The 21031-nt window shown below is 39.3% G+C and overlaps 2 protein-coding genes across 8 annotated transcripts in view; both read right to left on the bottom strand.

Moving 5' to 3' along the window:
* The window catches only part of ATP13A4 (ATPase 13A4), a 156166-nt gene that overhangs the window by 86166 nt on the left and 48969 nt on the right, over window positions 1-21031 (bottom strand). For all 7 annotated transcript variants that reach the window (XM_060298278.1, XM_060298279.1, XM_060298282.2 and 4 more), the window contains exon 3: window positions 21-167. In XM_060298278.1, the coding sequence (XP_060154261.1) occupies window positions 21-167 (147 nt within the window). The remainder of the gene's footprint in view (window positions 1-20; window positions 168-21031) is intronic.
* LOC115855386 (developmental pluripotency-associated protein 3) lies at window positions 2924-3418 on the bottom strand. Its single transcript, XM_030860597.2, has one exon. It carries the CDS (start codon window positions 3416-3418, stop codon window positions 2924-2926), a length of 495 nt encoding a protein of 164 aa, XP_030716457.2.

The following is a 21031-nucleotide window of genomic DNA, read 5'->3' as shown; positions in this document are numbered from 1 at the left end:
GGAGCCATAAGTGTACTTACCTTTAGGTCTGGCTTTCTTATGGCTCTATTTATGATATATTCCTCATCTGTGATGAGAGGGTGATCAGGAATGAGCCGAAATGCACTGTTCAATGCTGACAGGCAGATCCACACTACCTTTTTCCAAGAGTAAGTTTGGAATTCATCCTGAGGAAATAAACACCAAAACCTCCGTGAAGTTAAGAGAGGTCATCAGTCTAGAATTCAACCTGAAAAACATTATTTGAATATAATTCTGTATGTTTACAGAGTTAAACATTCTTGACAGGGTCCTATGCCTTTGAAATCTGGTAGATCTAGAGCCTTGAGGGGAAAAGTCTTGCCATCACTTACTGAGGAATCAGGATGTGAATACTGGCACACACAACAACGCTCAAGAGTCATGAGGCAGATGCTCAGGTAAGAGCTAGTTTTCCCTATTACCCTCCAACCATGGGGCTACGGCCAGATACAAATTTCACAGGGGAAAAAAAAAACAAGCAAGCATTCCAAAGTGTTTCTGTATGTCTCAAGGTTTAGGAGGCCAGGTCAACAGAACCATTCCCATGTTTTGAGGCTTAACAATTCCACCTCTTCCAGAACAACCTCTTTAACACGTTCTTCGGTTGCGGGGGTGTGGTTTGGGGGACTGTCACTATAGTAATTCTAAAAGATTTTCACTGTCCTTCTCTTGTGCTCCCAATTACCTTCTGCCTTGCATTCTCTTAGTTCTTCTAGACTATCTTGAAGGTAAGGACCATGTTTTACCGTCCCTTATATCCCATCCACGTGGGGAATTTTGATCTGCTCAGTGAAAGTTTGATGAATGGATGGGAAAAATACTGAAAATATGAACTGAGCATGCCCAAGGATAATTGTTAAGATGTTAGCACAGGTAGCATTGAGGAAGGTATCTTCATGTGTGACCCTAATTGAAGCTGCTTCCCTTTGCAGTTCACTGATGACTCCAACACAGAATAAAACTAGAGGGAGCAGTGCAGGATTGAGTAACAGGTACCACAATGGTCCCTTAGAGACTGATGTGATAACAGTTTACTATCTGAATGGGTAAATGCCACACATAACTTCCACTTGGATGTCTGGTAAACCTTGGGAGCTAGGAAGAATGGCCAGGGAAGTCAAGCCTGGGAAACAATTTGATGCGTGGGAATGTAGGTCAGAACAAGGGATTGTCTCCACCACACCCACTTTTGCCATGAAGAGTGTCTGAGCTGACTCTGCAAAAGGCAGGGAGAAGGGTTAGTAGTTGTAGCTAATCTCTTACATTGATTTTCCTCAGGAGAGGCCCACCTCCATGCCTTTGCTCCTGCTGCTTCCTCAGCCTGGAATGCGCATCCTTCTCTCCTCTCTTTAAGTCTTCATGGGGCTAGATCTTTTTTTTTTTAATAAATTTAACATGATTACAACAAATAAGTTTTTTCACTAGTCAATGATTTTCAAATGCATACAGCAGTCAAGACGGCCTTGCCTCTAGGAACAGCTTGCAAGTTTAACAAAACCTCAAGACCACCCACATTCACCCATGCTGTAGACCATGATGGTTTGAGTAGTTCTAAGTAGGACAACCTCTGAAGACCTACTTTGATGGGTATTAATATTTAATATCCCTTTTTAACATCACTGTTGAACTTCTTTGCCATTTGTTTGCACAGTCGTCCAGGTTTGGGCTATTTCTGCTTCATTCTGAATACCACCAGGTCTCTAGTTGCTTTGCAACTGGATCTTCTTTTTTTTTGGATCTTCTTTTTTTTGGCCACACCACACAGCTTGTGGGATCTTAGTTCCCCAATCAGGGATCGAACCCAGGCCCTGGGCAGTGAAAGAGCAGGAGTCCTAACCACTGGACCGCCAGGGAAGTCCCATGTACCCAATTCTTTAATATATTTTTAAAGTGAACAAAAGATAGTTGGACGGCAGAAGATGAGTTTTATGTATCTCTTTTATCCCACAAAGAAATCCAGGTCTGTGTACACTTAGGTTATGAAAGAAAATAACTGAACTAAAACACCATTGGCGCTGCATCTTCCCTTAGTATTATATACCACTATCATTCTTTCAATTCCCTCCAACCAAGATCAACTGATAACTTCTTCCAAGAGGTTAATATGTGCAAATGTCTGTGACCTTGTTTTCTAACCTTACCCAAATGTATAAACTTCCTTCCCAACAGGACAATATCACAAAATATTAGAATGCTGGATATTTACATCCTGGGAATATGATGGGGATAAGTATTATTCAGTTAATACATAGCCAGCAAAAACAAGTCTAGGGCTTCCCTGGTGGCGCAGTGGTTGAGAGTCCGCCTGCCGATGCAGGGGACACGGGTTCATGCCCCGGTCTGGGAAGATCCCACATGCTGCAGAGCGGCTGGGCTCATGAGCCATGACCGCTGAGCCTGCGCGTCCGGAGCCTGTGCTCCGCAACGGGAGAGGCCACAGCAGTGAGAGGCCCACGTACCATAGGAAAAAAAAAAGAAAAAACAAGTCTAAAATAACAAGAATTTTTTTTAAGGTACTCAAATAAGTCTCAAATTTTAATAAGATCCCCTATAAACACATTTATTTGCTACTGAAAATTGAAACAGCACGTCAAAAATTTTTATTACAATTCAACATGCTGTTCTAACAATGCTGTGGTCAAGCCACCCAACGTTTTCTTCACTTTCCTTCCACACAAGTTAATTTGTTTCACAAAGTGGAACTAAAATATATTCAAGTCATTCAAATGCAAGCTACATAGATTCCTTATAAGTTATTGTATTAAGGTAGTAAAGAGATGCAAGAAAAATGGACATCACGGAACTTGTAATATAGGTTATCAAAATATTGGTGCACAATCTTTCCCAAGGTTCATAATGATCCTAAAATTACCAGGAATAAAAAATAGTACAAGAATAAGGTTTATGGCTCCTTCGACTCCATGTCATAATTACTGTAATACTTATTGTTGTAATAATTCTCATAATTATCCTCAGAAGGATCTCTATGAAACCAGCAAAAACGACAGCTACTTCTAAACCTTCGCCCTCTTGACTGAGTCTCAACATCATTCTGCCATGGTTCTCTTTGAGAGTCAGACCGAGGAACTCCTTTGCTGTAGCATTTTTTAACAGATTGAATCAGACGTTCTATCTTATCTCTCCGATCAGTTAACATGGTCCTCACCCCTCTCCTATAGGGTATGGTTTCACCAAGTAACCGACCAGTTGGTTGACGTAGACATTCTGGTAGAACGAATGGCAATTTGATACTAGGGTTGGGCGTCAGGTTACTGAGGTTCTTTATTAACACTTCAGACATAGGCTGAGAGGCAACTGGAATTGCCTGGGAATTTTCATCGATGGATGTTTGAGGAGACTCCAGGGTCCAGGCTGGGTTAACCTCAGATGAATCCATTGGGAGTCTTGTCACAGCTTGAAGCTCCTCCTAGACCTTTGGGTTCCACTGGCAGGTGATGCTTTAGACTCAAATTGCTACAAAGTAGCCTGGAAGAACTATAGAGCTAAGAAAGAGGGAGAAAAATCCAAGCTGACACACCGTGGAAATCCAACCTCATGGGGCTAGATCTTAACCATCCTTCAGGGTCTGGCTCAAAGTTCATGTCATGGGAACCTCCCTAATTTCTCTGGGTGATCTGTCCTCTAAACCATCAGGGTATTTGAGATTCTCACCACATTCTACCTCATGGCATTGCCCTTTGCCCCCTCACCTTATCACTCCTCTTGGACTGTGGGTAGGGATCATGTTTGTTGGATGCCTGTGCTCCAGCCAGGCCTGGCACAGATTCTGAGAGAGAGAGAGGGAGAGGGAGAGTGCAGTGAGAAAAGGGAGAGGAGAGGGAAAAGCAAAGCAAAGGAAGTAGGGAGGGGAGGGAAAAGGAGAGGAAAGGAGGGAAAGTGAAGGAGGTTATGGAAAGAAAAGAAAAAGAGAGGAAAAGAGGGGTGGGAGAGCGAGGAGGGGAGGGGAAAAAAACCTTAGTAGAAATTTGGAAGTTAATTTTAAAAACCAGTAAAATTGGCTATTACCGCATTTTTTGAAAAGATGACTAAATTAAATCAAATCAAATTTGTATGGAGTTACCTTCAAAGCCTAAGAATGACCAAAGATGGCTACATTTCCAATGACTAAGCCACTGAACTTGTGGACATGTTCTAGATACTGTGGAATGTGCCAACAACTCCCTAGATCACACCTTGACATAGCTCAGCATTATACAGCTTTGCCTTTGACCACATCAAAAGATCATGTGGTCTCTGTTCTGAGAACAATTTTGAGTTTCTAATAATAACATTAATAAAAACAATATTTGTTTAGCACTTACTATGTTCTAGGCACATAATGCCACATGTGTGTTCTTTCATTTAAAGTTTAAAAACCCTATGAGGTAGTTACTGTTCATTACCAACCCCATTCTACAAGTGAGGAAACTAAGTCGCGGTTGGTAAACATTAGAGCAGGGGTTTGACGCCCTCATCCCCCAGCCCTTCCAGAGTCCCATCTTACCGTCTGCTCTATTCTACATTCATTGTTCAACAATACAATTTGACTGGACTGACACTTTTATATCCAGCCTGAACTAGGATTGCCAAAGAACAAAGTTTCAATGAAAAACTTCATAAGAAAACACATAATTTGTAGGTAAATAGGAACACAATTATAAAAATGGCATCAGGACCAGAGACCTCAGGCCACCAAGTGAGAACAATAAGGAAGATAAGCTCCTCTTGGTCCTCTTAAATGAAGCAAAATAATACCAACTACTAATTTTCAAATGATCGCTTTGCAGTTTATAAACACTTTTTGTGTCAGTTTTCCTATTTTAGGCTCACAATTCTCCAAAGGCAAAACTATGGTATCCATTTTGCAGATGAGAAACTCTTCATCAACAAGGCTTAGAATTGCCCAAGCCAGTCTGGTATGGGGAGCAGGAGGGAACAGAGACCTGAGGTCAGGTTTTCCCACGCTATACCTTGGCTCCTTCCTCTTTGTTTCAACAAGTCGTCCCCACGGTGTTTGTGACTCATGTATAAAAATCACTTTGAGGGACTTCCCTGGTGGTCCAGTGGTAAAGAATCTGCCTTCCAATACAGGGGACACGGGTTCAATCCCTGGTTGGGGAACTAAGATCCCGCATGCCACGGGGCAACTAAGCCCACGCCACAAATACTGAGCTTGCACACCTCAACGAGAGAGCCACGTGCTGCAAAACTACAGAGCCCACATGCCCTGGAGTGCACGAGCCACAACTAGAGAGAGAAAACCCGCATGCCACAACTAGAGAGAAGCCTGTGCTCTGCAGCACAGAGCCGCACACTGCAAGGAAAGATGCTGCATGCCTCAACGAAGGTCCTGCATGCTGCAACTAACACACAGCACAGCCAAAAATAAAATTAAATAAATAAATAAATAAAATGTTAATAAATAGATAAATATCACCTTGAATTCTACACTCTGTAACAAATAGCGTCCAGTTGCTCAGAATTTCTATCTCTTAGCAACAGAACATCTGATTCCCCAAATCAAGCTGTCACCCTTTAGCCCAGTGTGAAAGCAAACAGACCTCTAGACTGTAATCCCTAAAAAGAGAAAAGCAAATTGGACCATTGAAACTTCCCAGCTCCCACAGACCAGTGTTAATCCAATGCACCAACTGCATGCTTTAGTCTAGGCGAGACTGGAATTCATCTTATCACAGTCTGTAGCATCGCTAAATTGAAGGTGCTTGGATATATTCGCCTGTAAGCTCCATTCCTGTCATCACTTTTACCTCTGGGGTCTTTTAACTCGTAATTCTGTATAATGTAAAGTAGGTTAATGTATAACCTACTTATACATTTATTTATACTTATACATTTATTTACTTATACATTTTACTTATACATTTATTTATACTTATACTGTATAATGTATAGGTTAAATAAATATGCCACAGTGAGACATTTTTCTTAGAATAAGGTAGTATCACTGGCTTTTCTCTTGTTTACTACTCTGTTAAGGACTCTGTAAAATCATGCATATTTTAATAACTATAAATGAAAAGTAACCTTTAAAAATTATATAATTTAAAATTTTTTTAATTAAAAAAAAGAAATTCATCCAACTTTTTAAGGGGGAAAAGAAGGCAAAGAGAGGGAAGGAGGGACTTCCCTGGTGGGGCAATGGTTAAGAATACGCCTGCCAATACAGGGGACGTGGGTTTGATCCCTGGTCTGGGAAGATCCCACATTAGTTGCCGTGGAGCAACTAAGCCTGTAAGCCACAACTACTGAGCCCATGTGCCACAACTACTGAAGCCCACGTGCCTAGACCCTGTACTCTGCAACAAGAGAAGCCACCGCAATGAGAAGCCTGCGTGCAGCAGCGAAGACCCAATGCAGTCAAAAATAAATAAATAAACCAATAAATAAATTTTTTAAAAAAAAGAAAGGGAGGGAAAATGTGTCACTGTGAAGTGGTCACTGTGGGTGACCTCATCAACTTCTCTCCATTTGCAGCTTGGTGTTGTCCAGTATGGAAAGAACATGGGCTCCTTTGTGAGTTCAAATCTCAGCTCCAAACCAAATTGAAAAATCACTGCAACTCTCTGAACCTAATTTTCTTTATCCAGGAAGTGGGGATGATGCTACACGTTTCATGGATGCTTGAAGAATTAAATGCATAATGTGCGTGACCTGGTCCGAGGTCTGGCCCGTAGCTGGGTGTGACAAATATTGGTTGGGTGTAGCTCTGTACCTCATTTCCACAGTATGTTTCTCCTGAGATTTTTCTATAACTAGGAACTTCTTTTCTCTTTAAGGAAACTTTAGAATCTCTAGGAGTCTATTTTTCCTTTCTGGGAAAGAAGTATATTTACCTAGAAACAGCTATTTCCACTTCAGTCTGTTTCCCAGCTCTCTCAAGCAGTTAATGATCTATAAAATACTTAAATGCACCAGAAAACCTACCATGTTAAATAACTGCTTTGTCATGCAGATAGTCCAAATTGTTTGCCCAGCAAATCTAGACACTTTAACACCTCAAGTCTCCTCTTTACCTCCTCTTTACCAAGAGAATTAACCAGACCAGTCCTTGAACTCTAAAAGAGTAGGATTTAAAATAACTCAAGAGTGGATTTCAAAGAATGGAATGTATACAGAAGACTTAGGTTTGACCTGGACAGAAAAATAAAGAAGCAAACCTGGGCATTTTTTATTTCCTGTGGACTTGGACTTTCTGAACCTGAAAATGCCAGACTAACTCTTATATTGAATGAAGTGAGTGACCTTGCTTATCTTCTTCCAACCTTGCTATAAGCGCCTCATCTCTTGAAATTTAAAAGCAGTCTGAGGCCAATTCTATGACTTATCCTCTACCCCTTTTTATCCTTTTTGCCACACTACCAGCAGGATCTTAGTTCCCTGTAGAAATCAAACCCGTGCCTCCTTCAGTGGAAGCAAGGAGTCTTAACCACTGGACCTCCAGGGAAGTCACTGACTCTTATGTAGGAGTTCATTCCACAACATGTAGTACTTCTGAGCTTGCCTTAAAAAGAAAATGTAACCCATTGTGAAGTTCCAAAGAGGTATTAGGAAATCAGTATTTTCCTAACACTGATTAGGAAAAAGAAAAAAGAAATTTCCTTTTTGGGTGATGGATACATTGCGGATGGATACATTGTCTTGGATCTGAGTAAGGTACCTGCAAGAGTCGAGCTCTATTGTCTCCTTAGTGGTCCCAGAATTTGGTTGGAAGTCCTCTGTACTGAAACCTCCCACCTTGGTAGGAGACAGGGTGTCCTCTGTTACCAGCTACTGTCCTCCAGGATCTCACTCCCCATCTTCTCTGCTTTGTTCAAGTGGCCTTCAGGATTTCACTTCCTCTTTTGTTTGGGCTGCCAGCTTCTGTTCTTGGGATTTTGTTTTCCTTTTTTCTTTTTCTTCCTGGTAAATAATTACTTTTGGAATATGAGAAGTTCACTCTCTAAGGGCAGCCTCTTTCTTCGTTAAACTTCTCCTGGTTTTATGTATAAGAACTATGGGCCTGGGCTTCCCTGGTGGCGCAGTGGTTGAGAGTCTGCCTGCCGATGCAGGGGACACGGGTTCGTGCCCCGGTCTGGGAAGATCCCACATGCCGCGGAGCGGCTGGGCCCTTGAGCCATGGCCACTGAGCCTGCATGTCCGGAGCCTGTGCTCCGCAACGGGAGAGGCCACAACAGTGAGAGGCCTGCGTACAGCAAAACAAAAAAAAGAAAAAAAAGAACTATGGGCCGTAGTCCTGCAAGTATTTGTCTTGCTGGACTAAAATTACCTGGGATGACTTACAATAAAATTGGCCAACATGGGGCTCCTTTGAAACTCCTAAATTAGTTTGGGCAGTCAATTAAGAAAAGGATGTAAGGCAAGAATAGAAGCATATCTCAACTGGTATTTTTGAGGACTCAGAAAAACATAACAATGAATCCACTATTGCTTCCCTCAGAGAAACTAACTCACAATTATCTCAAAGGATTTCAGAACTGGAAATTCCTCTGAGGCTTCTGAGAGTTCTCTCCCTCTGTCTCTTTTACTCTTACACCCTCTCACTCTCTCTCTCTCTCCCTCTGCTCCTTCCTTCTCCTCTGAATGTTCTCCTCCTTGCTATCCATCTCTTTCTGAGCTTTCTTTTTTTTTTTTTTTTTTTTTTGCGGTACATGGGCCTCTCACTGTTGTGGTCTCTCCCGTTGCGGAGCACAGGTTCCGGACACGCAGGCTCAGCGGCCATGGCTCACGGGCCCAGCCGCTCCGCGGCATGTGGGATCTTCCCGGACCGGGGCACGAACCCGTGTCCCCTGCATTAGCAGGCGGACTCTCAACTGCTGCGCCACCAGGGAAGCCCTGAGCTTTCTTTTTATAACAGCAAGATTGATCCCCACAGAAGGCAACAACAATTCCAAGGGCCTGATGAAAATGTCTATGATTATTATGACCATTTTGAAAAAAAATTTTTTGAAAAAAAAATTTTTTTTGAAAAAAAATTCTGACCCTAAGGGGACAAAAGTCCTTCTAGGAGGAGCTTGCATTTCTCTCCCTCTACCTTTGAAATATCAATGTTTTACCTCATCTTCTCAGGGAACCCTTATCTAGACCATCTCCAATTCCTAAGACTGAAAAAGAAAAAACAAAAAAGAAGAGGCCTTTTAATTCAAATTGCTAGAAGGACTCTCTTGCCCAAATAACCTCCTTAAAATTACTTGTCAAGGGCAAATGCAAAGCTGATATCTTCTCCACACATAATAAAAGACTTTAGCCATCTGAGCTGGCAGATGTAATTCATTCCAACTGTTATTTATAAACTAGTGAGTTTTTGTGTTTTTTTTGCGGTACGCGGGCCTCTCACTGTTGCGGCCTCTCCCACTGCGGACCACAGGCTCCGGACGCGCAGGCTCAGCGGCCACGGCTCACGGGCTTAGCCGCTCCGCGGCATGTGGGATCTTCCCGGACCGGGGCACGAACCCGTGTCCCCTGCATCGGAAGGCGGACTCTCAACCACTGCGCCACCACGGAAGCCCGTGAGTTTTTTTACTGTACCTGATTCATGACTAAAGCTTTAAAACTAAAACTATGAGGCTCTGTCTGTGCCTATCTGGATGTATGTATGTCCATGTATGTACCTTACAGATGTAGTATGCTTCTACTTTTGAATGGTATTGTCAAAATTAATTTGTAAAAGAGCTCTATTTAATTGCCTTAAAAAAATTAAGCTCTTAAATAAAATAAATTCTCAGAAATATAGTAGTAACCCAAATGAATTGCAGGTTCAAGAGAGCTGGGAAATATTCAGTATTAAAGTTAAAGTTCATTGATTTAATTAATGCAGACATGCCTTTAGTCATCAACATTAAGTATAATACTTTTATTGTACCTAAGTTTACTAAAAGTCAAATAAGTTTGTTATCTCTGTTACAAAATTTGTCAGCAATAAAAATAATTCAGTATGATATTTTCATACATACATTAAATAAATGTAAATGAGTAAGAGTTTTTAGGTAAACTCTTTAAGAATAGTTATGTTTTATGATGTGTCTATCTCAAAATAGTTCCCCCAAACCTTTTTGGAAACTTTAAAGTTTTGCTAGATTAAGTTAAATGATGGAAATTTATTAAATATCTAAATCATTTCCAAACAAAATAAGGTACTGAAACATTAATTACTGAATATAGGCTTCCTTTTACAGAGAAACATAAGATATTTGGGACTATTAGCAAATACTTTTGGTGCCACACTGAAATATTTTCTATAAGAAAGCACAAGTTTTTAAAAATTATAAAAAGTAATTATAAATTTGCCAGTCTACAGAATACTACTGGAAAAGACAGTTCATAATTGCTTATTTCTTAGTTTTTACTAAAAATTAAGGTTTCTAAAGCTTAAAAATTCTAATTAATATACGTAATTTAAACTATTAACATTAATAAGGAAAACATTTTCATATTCAAGGAAAAAAAATTTTAAAGGTACAGAAAACTGAAATACATTTTGTTAAGGGAAAAGAAAGTAATTTTGTCCTAAAGCTGGTTAGTTCTAAATGAGAAAGAAAAAAAGGGGGAAATTAAAACAGACATAGAAAGCTGTAGAAAATTTGTGGGAAAAAAGAGTCTTTAGGGGCTTCCCTGGTGGCACAGTGGTTGAGAGTCCGCCTGCCGATGCAGGGGACACGGTTTCGTGCCCCGGTCCGGGAAGATCCCACATGCCGCGGAGCGGCTGGGCCCGTGAGCCATGGCCGCTAAGCCTGTGCATCTAGAGCCTGTGCTCCGCAACGGGAGAGGCCGCAGCAGTGAGAGGCCCGCGTACCGCAAAAAAGAAAAAAAAAAGAAGAGTCTTTAGAGAGGAATTTTATGTGCCATCAGGACTGGCTAAGGTTAGAATGAATAAATTTCAATTTCAAAAGTAAGCTGGTACAAAATTTGGTTTTCTGTTAAAAGGACAAAGTGTTTTGAGATTAATGGTCTGGTCTTAATGAAAAATTGTAAACAAAGATTTCTTTACCTTAATGTAATCTGTCTAGAAAAACAAAGATTCTATACTTTGTAGCTAAGACGATTTACAACTATATAACATTTATATTTACCTATGAAGTATTTAATTCTTATTTTGTTTAAATGAATAACTAAGCATTATTTCACAGTGACTTATGATCCTATTTGACCAAGTGTTTAAAAACAAAAATTTGATATTTTTGACAAACTTCCCAAAATCAAATTCTAAACGAAGTCTTTTAACTTAGATCTAACTTTGAGATATGAGATGTTTCAGAAGGCCCCTGAAATATCTCAGACATTTGTACTTTCTCCTTATAAAAAGGGAGATGTTAAACTAATTACGCTTATTTGACATGTTAAATCACATGGGAGGCATTGTCAAAAAAAGAAGTAATACTAAGCCTGCTTTATGTTGTGTCTGTATAGGTATATAAGTGTTATAGAAACTATGAAATTTCTGGAATTCTGATTGTCCTGGCATAATGTTATCAATCATAATCCTAGTTATTATCTTAAAATGGTGTATGTCACAGAGATAACTTAATTTCCTTGTCAATTGCACTGTAATCAGCACTTTAACCATGCATTTTTCTTTTTAACATCTTTATTGGAGTATAATTGCTTTACAATGGTGTGTTAGTTTCTGCTGTATAACAAAGTGAATCAGCTATATGTATACATATACCCTCATATCCCCTCCCTCTTGTGTCTCCCTCCCACCCTCCATATCCCACCCCTCTAGGTGGTCATAAATCACCGAGCTGATCTCCCTGTGCTATGTGTCTGCTTCCCACTAGCTATCTATTTTACATTTTAATTCTTTTGTCATTTATAGACAGTTATTGTTTTACTGTGATGCTTTTACAAATATGTTTCATCCTTACAGAGATTCAGAAAGGCCTCTGATACTTTGTCTAGAGTACAGTTTTCTGATAAATTCTCAGATCATACTACTGAATTGGGTAAGAATTTACAGAACTCTAATGAAGAAACAGATGGCTTCAAAAAAGTGCTAAGAAAAGATCAAGAATTAATTCCACAGGACTGAATGAACTGTACAGGATGATTATAATTTTTGTTTAAAACATTGCTGGTTCTTTTATGTTTTGCTTTTCCAGATTTAAGGAAAACTTTTCTCTCAAGCTATCTATGACTTGCAGCAATTTGATAAATGATAACTTTGTAAACAAAGATAGAACATTTCTCTTTTTCTCCCTACCTGATCCCTCCAGAATTTGGAAACTCTTAGTGAGTATTCTTATTTTCATGGCAATATAGTTACTTGCGTAAGTTCAATAAGAATCTGTTCTCCTTATAACAGGACACAATTGGAAACATTGGTTATATTATCAAGGCACTGACTGAAATGTCATATTTGACAGAGGCATCATTGACTCAGATATGACAAGACAGCTTTAAAGTACTAAGATTGACTTTATGGAGCCAATAATGACTCTTGGAAATATTTACCTAGTACCATGCATACAGGGTTTCCAGAAGTCTTACCAGGTGAGTAAGGAAGGTCAGTCCCTGGCAAGTGCAGGAACCTCAAGATAGTTTGGAGACCTCAAGAAGAGAGGAATTTACCCAAATCTGTACATACTGCAGTCAGAGTCTGATGGCAAGTCCTTATTTGACTTTCCTGGCTTGAGAGGCCTTTGAAAAGTTCAATCTGATATTCCTTTTAAAAAGTTCCAGAAAAGCAGATTGAAAAGCCTCTATGATCAGTTGTTATTCTTTTCTTTTAAATTTTTATTGCAGTATAGTTGATTACAATGTTGTGTAAGTTTCAGGTGTAGAGCAAAGTGAATCAGTTATATGTAAACATATATCCACTCTTTGGTAGATTCTTTTCCCATATAGGCCATTACAGAGTACAAACCCAAAAAAATTAAGAAAATGGTAATAAGAACATACATATCAATAATTACCTTAAATGTAAATGAATTAAATGCTCCAACCAAAAGACATACACTGGCTGAATGGATACAAAAACAGGAACTGTATATATTCTGTCTACAAGAGGCCCAGTTCAGACCTAGGGACAGATACAGACTGAAAGTGAGGGGATGGAAAAACATATTCCATGCAAATGGAAATCAAAAGAAGTCTGGAGTAGCAGTTCTCATATCAGACAAAATAGACTTTAAAATAAGGACTATTACAAGAGACAAAGAAGGACACTACATAATGATCAAGGGACCAATCCAAGAAGAAGCTATAACAATTGTAAATATTTATGCACCCAACATAGGAGCACCTCAATACATAAGGCAAATGCTAACAGCCAAAAAAGGGGAACTTGACAGTAACACAATAATAGTAGGGGACTTTAACACTCCTTTCACCAATGGACAGATCATCCAAAATGAAAATAAATAAGGAAACACAAGCTTTAAATGACACATTCAACAAGATGGACTTAATTGATATTTATAGGACATTCCATCCAAAAACAACAGAATACACATTCTTCTCAAATGCTCATGGAACATTGTCCAGGATAGATCGTATCTTGCGTCACAAATCAAGCCCTGGTAAATTTAAGGAAATTGAAATAGTATCAAGTATCTTTTCCAGCCACACAGGTATGAGCCTAGATATCAATTACAGGAAAAAATCTGTAAAAAATACAAACACATGGAGGCTAAACAATACACTACTAAATAACCAAGAGATCACTGAAGAAATCAAAGAGAAAATCAAACAATACCTAAAAATAAATGACAATGAAAACACGACCACCCAAAACCTATGGGATGCAGCAAAAGCAGTTCTAAGAGGGAAGTTTATAGCAATACAATCCTACCTCAAGAAATAAGAAACATCTCAATTAAACAACCTAACCTTACACCTAAAGCAATTAGAGAAAGAAGTACAGAAAAAAAAAAAAAACCAAAGTTGGCAGAAGGAGAGAAACAATAAAGATCAGATCTGAACTAAATGAAAAAGAAATGAAGGAAATGAGAGCAAAGATCAATAAAACTAAAAGCTGGTTCTTTGAGAAGATAAACAAAATTGATAAACCATTAGCCAGACTCATCAAGAAAAAAAGGAGAAGACTCAAATCAACAGAATTAGAAATGAAAAAGGAGAAGTAACAACTGACACTGCAGAAATACAAAGGATCATGAGGGATTACTACAAGCAACTATACGCCAATAAAATGGACAATCTAGAAGAAATGGACAAATTCTTAGAAAAGCACAATGTTCTGAGACTAAACCAGGAAGAAATACAAAATATAAACAGCCTAATCACAAGCACTGAAATTGAAACTGTGATTTAAAATCTTCTAACAAACAAAAGCCCAGGACTAGATGGCTTCACAGGCGAATTCTATCAAACATTTAGAGAAGAGCTAACACCTATCCTTCTCAAACTCTTCCAATATATAGCAGAGGTAGGAACACTCCCAAACTCATTCTATGAGCCCACCATCACCCTGATAACAAAACCAGACAAAGATGTCACAAAAAAAGAAAACTACAGACCAATATCAGATGGAAAAATCCTCAACAAAATACTAGAAAACAGAATCCAACAGCACATTAAAAGGATCATACACCATGATCAAGTGGGGTTTATCCCAGGAATGCAAGGATTCTTCAGTATATGCAAATCAATCAATGTGATAAACCCTATTAAAGAACTGAAGGATAAAAACCATATGATAATCTCACTAGATGCAGAAAAAGCATTTGACAAAATTCAACACCCATTAATGATAAAAACCCTCCAGAGAGTAGGCAGAGAGGGGACCTACCTCAACATAATAAAGGCCACATATGACAAACCCACAGCCAACATCATTCTCAATGGTGAAAAACTGAAATCATTTCCTCTAAGATCAGGAACAAGACAAGGATGTCCACTCTTGCCACTATTATTCCACATAGTTTGGGAAGTTTTAGCCACAGAAATCAGAGAAGAAAAAGAAATAAAAGGAATCCAAATCGAAAAAGAAGTAAAGCTGTCACTGTTTGCCGATGACATGATACTATATATAGAGAATCCTAAAGATGCTACCAGAAAACTACTAGAGCTAATCAATGAATTTGGTAAAGTAGCAGGATACAAAATTAATGCACAGAAATCTCTGGCATTCCTATACACTAATGATGAAAAATCTGAAAGAGAAATTAAGGAAACACTCCCATTTACCATTGTAACAAAAAGAATAGAATACTTAGGAATAAACCTACCTAAGGAGACAAAAGACCTGTATGCAGAAAACTATAAGACACTGATGAAAGAAATTAAAGACTATACAAACAGATGAAGAGACATGCCATGTTCTTGGATTGGAAGGATCAACATCATGAAAATGACTATACTACCCAAAGCAATCTACAGATTCAATGCAACCCCTATCAAACTACCAATGGCATTTTTCACAGAACTATAACAAAAAATTTCACAAATTGTATGGAAACACAAAAGACCCCGAATAGCCAAAGTTATCTTGAGAAAGAAAAATGGAGGTTGAGGAATCAGGCTCCCTGGCTTCAGACTATACTACAAGCTACAGTAATCAAGACAATATGGTACTGGCACAAAAATAGAAATAAAGATCAATGGAACAGGATAGAAAGCCCAGAGGTAAACCCATGCACATTTGGTCACCTTATCTTTGATAAAGGAGACAAGAATATACAATGGAGAAAAGACAGCCTCTTCAATAAGTGGCACTGGGAAAATTGGACAGCTACATGTAAAAGAATGAAATTAGAACATTTCCTAATGCCATACACAAAAAATAAAGTCAAAATGAATTAAAGACTTAAATGTAAGGTCAGACACTATAAAACTCTTAGAGGAAAACATAGGCAGAACACTTCATGATACAAATCACAGCAAGATCCTTTTTGACCCACCTCCTAGAGAAATGGAAATAAAACAAAAATAAACAAATGGGCCCTAATGAAACTTTAAAGCTTTTTCACAGCAAAGGAAACCATAAACAAGACAAAAAGACAACCCTCAGAATGGGAGAAAATATTTTCAAACGAAGCAACTGACAAAGGACTAATCTCCAAAATATACAAGCAGCTCATGCAGCTCAATAACAAATAACAAAATAACCCAATCCAAAATTGGCCAGAAGACGTAAATAGACATTTCTCTAAAGAAGATACACAGATTGTTAAAAAACACATGAAAGGATGCTACTAATCATTAGAGAAATGCAAATCAAAACTACAATGAGGTATCATCTCACACCAGTCAGAATGGCCATCATCAAAAAATCTACAAACAATAAATGCTAGAGAGGGTGTGGAGAAAAGGGAACCCTCTTGCACTGTTGGTGGGAATGTAAATTGATACAACCACTATGGAAAAAAGTATGGAGGTTCGTCAAAAAACTAAAAATAGAACTACCATACAACCCAGTAATCCCATTACTGGGCATATGCCCTGAAAAAACCATAATTCAAAAAGAGTCATGTACCAAAATGTTCATTGCAGCTCTATTTACAATAGCCAGGACATGGAAGCAACCTTAGTGTCCATCGACAGATGAATGGATAAAGAATATGTGGCACATATATACAATGGAATATTACTCAGCCATAAAAAGAAACGAAATTGAGTTATTTGTAGTGAGATGGATGGACCTAGGGTCTGTCATACATAGTGAAGTAAGTCAGAAAGAGAAAGACAAATACCATATGCTAACACATATACATGGAATCTAAAACAAGAAAAAAAAATGGTTCTGAAGAACCTAGGGGCAGGACAGGAATAAAGACGCAGAGGTAGAGAATGGACTTGAGGACACGGTGAGGGGGAAGGGTAAGCTGGGACAAAGTGAGAGAGTGGCATGTACATATATACACTACCAAATGTAAAATAGATAACTAGTGGGAAGCAGCCGCATAGCACAGGGAGAAGAGCTCGGTGCTTTGTGACCACCTAGAGTGGTGGGATAGGGAGGGTGGGAGGGAGAAGCAAGAGGGAGCTGATATGGGGATACATGTACCTGACTTGCTTTGTTATACAGCAGAAACTAACACAACATTGTAAAGCAATTATACTCCAATAAAGATGTTTAAAAAAAAAAGAAAAAAAATGCTGAACAATTCAGCATAAATTTTGTTTTCACTGCTTACAGCTGTAACACCACGAGCATTTCTTTTCACTTCTTTATGTCTCCAATGTAAAATAGCTAAGAAATAATCTCTACTAGTAAGGACCAAATGAGACAACATATATGCAAAAGCTTTGCAAGCTATAAATCACAATAGAAATAGCCCTGTTTTATAATAGATAACGGCCTCAGAACTATTTGTCTTTAAAAAAAAAATCATCTGTGAGAAGCCAGCCCATAGAATCTCAGGGATTTCTGACTGAATGCCTAACAAAAAAATGGTTTAAAATAGGGGATGGGGGGGACTTCTGTGTTGGTGCAGTGGATAAGAATCCGCCTGCCAATGCAGGGGACATGGGTTCAATCCCTGGTCTAGGAAGATCCCACATGTCGCGGAGCAACTAAGCCTGTGCACCACAACTACTGAGCCTTCACTCTAGAGCCCACGAGCCACAACTACTGAGCTCATGTGCCACAACTACTGAAGCCAACGGGCCTAGAGCCCGTGCTCCCCAACAAAAGAAGCCACCGCAGTGAGAAGCCCGCAGAGCCCAACCAAGAGTAACCCCGGCTCACCACAACTACAGAAAGCCCATGCACAGCAACGAAGACGCAACACAGCCAAAAATAAATAAATACATAAATAAATAAACGTATTTAAAAAAAATGGGGGGATGGGGGAATAGGATTCAGAAGAAGGAATGAGTACCTAAAAGAATCATACCATCTTCTCTTACATTCTCATCCGTGACTTTTCACCTTAGGGTCTTTGTGATAAAGTGTTGGTAGAAACCATGAGACCATTTATTACAGATTTAATTCATTTATGTAATTGAATTAAATAATTATTGAACACCCACTGTGGACACGTGCTAAGTGTTGTGGGGAATGAAAAGCCACGACAACTGTCTCCAAAAAGCTTCTAGTGTAATAGGAGAAAAAGCTATAAAAAGGAATGCAGCATAGGGCTTCCCTGGTGGCGCAGTGGTTGAGAGTCCTCCTGCCGATGCAGGGGACATGGGTTCGTGCCCCGGTCCGGGAAGATCCCACATGCCGCGGAGCGGCTGGGCCCGTGAGCCATGGCCGCTGAGCCTGCGCTTCCGGAGCCTGTGCTCCGCAACGGGAGAGGCCACAACAGTGAGAGGCCCGCGTACGGCAAAAAAAAAAAAAAAAAAAAAGGAATGTAGTATAGTGGGGGAAAGCGCTGGGCTTAGAGACTCAAAAGACAGGTTCAAGTTCTTTGTCCACACTACCCCCTTTACCTGGACCATTCCCCATACGCTCCTCCCCACCAGCCACCATCACCTTTTTTTTTTTTATATTGGGGTCTAGTTGCTTTATAATGTTGCATTACTTTCTGCTGTACAATAAAGTGAATCAGCTATGTGTATACATATATCCCCTCCCTCTTGGACCTCCCTCCCACCCCACTCCCCCCCATTCCACCCATCTAGGTCACCACAGAGCACCAAGCTGAACTCCCTGGGCTATACAGCAGGTTCCCACTAGCTATCTCTTTTACACATGGCAGTGCACATACGTCAATCCCAATTTCCCAATTCATCCCACACCCCCTCCCTGCCCACACCCCCCAACTCCCCCCACCTCCCTGCTGTGTCCACACATCTGTTCTCTAATCATCCTGATGGCTCAGGAAAGCCTTTCCTGGTTTTCTTGACTTGATCAAATCCCTGGTCTATAATCTTACAATAACCACGAAGCTTTCCTAAGTACCACTTATAACAGTTGGATTTTTGCATTTATTTGTGTAGTTGATTTGACGAACTCCATGGAGTCAAGAACCCTGATTTTACTGTTATACTCCCTGCCCCCTGCGCTGTCCATGAGATAGCACTGTGGCTGGCATACAACCTGTGCTCATCAAATTTATGAAGGAAGGAGGAAGGGAGAGGGAAATCCTGGCTGACATTTACCAGGTTGCAAAGTTATTGTCCTCTCTGTATCCTCATCAGTAAAATAAAAATGATAATGCCATTTCCTATGGTTGTTATGAGAATTAAATAATATAATCAATGAGATGCTGTTTTATAAAATGTAGAGCAAATAGCATTTTAATTGAAGGCAGACTGCAGAAAGCACTACAGCAGTCAGAGCTAACAAATACAGAGCTAGGAGAGAAGGAAGGACAGGCAATTAATTCCCTCTGGTATTGGGACAGAGAATGGATCAACTAAGATTTAATAGAAAAGGTGGTATATGGCTGAAGAATGAGTAGGTTTTAATAAGTAGAGATAGAACACCTACTGTCTATATTTACTGTATAGAGAATGTGTGTATGAGTGTGTACAAGTGTCTATCAGTTGAGTCCTCTCCAGAATGTCCCTCTGCAAGGATTTCCGTCTGTTTTGTTCATAGCTGTATTCCCAGTGCCTATAACAATGTCTGGTACTTGACTGGTACTCAATAAATACTTGTTGAATGAATAAGTGAATGAATGGATGGGGGAGATAGGGAATATCAGAAGAAATTTTATGAGTAAAAGCATAGACAAAACAAACTGTCTGATTCCCTTAGAAAGTGGTGCCAATGTGTGGAGCCTGGGCTTGGAGAGACCAGGCTGCAGAAGAGGAGGGAGGGGAGGAAGTAAGGGATCCAGGAAACATGAACACAAATGCTGGTATCTGATGAGCATCCTGGTGGGCTGGTGGACCCAAGATGCCATTTGCATGGCTGATTTGGGGGATTTCTAAGTTTTTAAACTAAAGCCCCTACCACTGACATCTTTCGGTGAAACTGAAGGGGAAATGTTCCCCACTAAAACATTGAAGTGAAATGCCCAGAGTCAGGCCTAATAGCCAATCAACACAAAGTTCTTCTCTGAACATTGTGAGTCTTTGGCAACATGTGACATACAGTGACAGCGAAGGAAAAATGTATATGTAATTATAATAAAGATAAAAACTATGAAAATCATCAGGAGCATCTGAATTCAAAACACCAATGAATATAAATCACGTTATTTGCATAGAAATGTGGCATCGCCACAGATATTGGTTAAAAGTCAGAAGTAGATGAATAATGAATAAAATGCCACTTTTAAATTATAAAATAGAAATGTAATTACTCTTATCTTTTGGAAAAATCTCACTCTTAGAGGTGCTTAATAAGAGGAGGGGAACAGAAAATAAACTAGGTGCTGAAGATTTTCAGTCAGTACACATCACGTTACTATTTTTTTAATGTTAAAAAATGACTACCTAATCAGTATCTGGGATAATGATCTGTAATCTTACCAGTGTAAGACTGATGATAAATATCAAGTACTGATTTTTTAATAACATGAAAAACAGATATGCAACATATTTTCAGGTAAGAGTCATCCAGTCTTTCTTACTGGGAAATCTTTACTGAACAGCTATTATAATATAATTCAAATAATATCTTTCTTAAGGTATCATTTTAATGCAAATAACCTTACAGCAGACTTTTAATCTATTGATTCTCAAAGCTTATTTTTATCTAAGGCTCACATAGTAAAAGTGTTTGAAATAATCGGGTTATCTAATTACATAAAGACTAATTTAGCACCTCATTTATTTGGAGAGTCTCTGGCATAGCAAATCCATTTAAAATGAGGCACAAGAGCAGGTAATTAAAAATTAAGGTTGAAATCAAGATGAAAAAGACAAGATTGAAGCTGGTTTCAATAGCTCTGATGAGTTGCAGAGGGCAGTGTAATGGGAGAAAGGCTTAATACACTTTCAAAGAGCCAAAGAAAGGGGCAGGGTGATGGAATGCAGCTCCCTGAGGCACTGATGCCTTTTTGAATCTTTCTGCTGTATGTCCAGTTCAAAGCTGATCACAGGCAACTAGGAGAGGTGACCTGCTTGAGCACATATGAGTGTTGGGGATTTCTAGTTATAGGGCATCTTCCCCATGTCTCCTGTCCTGGAAGGAAGT

Source organism: Globicephala melas, chromosome 4 (genome assembly GCF_963455315.2).
Source record: "Globicephala melas chromosome 4, mGloMel1.2, whole genome shotgun sequence".
Classification (NCBI taxonomy): domain Eukaryota; kingdom Metazoa; phylum Chordata; class Mammalia; order Artiodactyla; family Delphinidae; genus Globicephala; species Globicephala melas.
This window is presented reverse-complemented; position numbering and strand designations above follow the sequence as displayed.

Bases quoted from the DNA above. Each gene is read 5' to 3' on its own strand.
- LOC115855386 (XM_030860597.2), bottom strand. From the start codon at position 3,418: ATGGATTCATCTGAGGTTAACCCAGCCTGGACCCTGGAGTCTCCTCAA.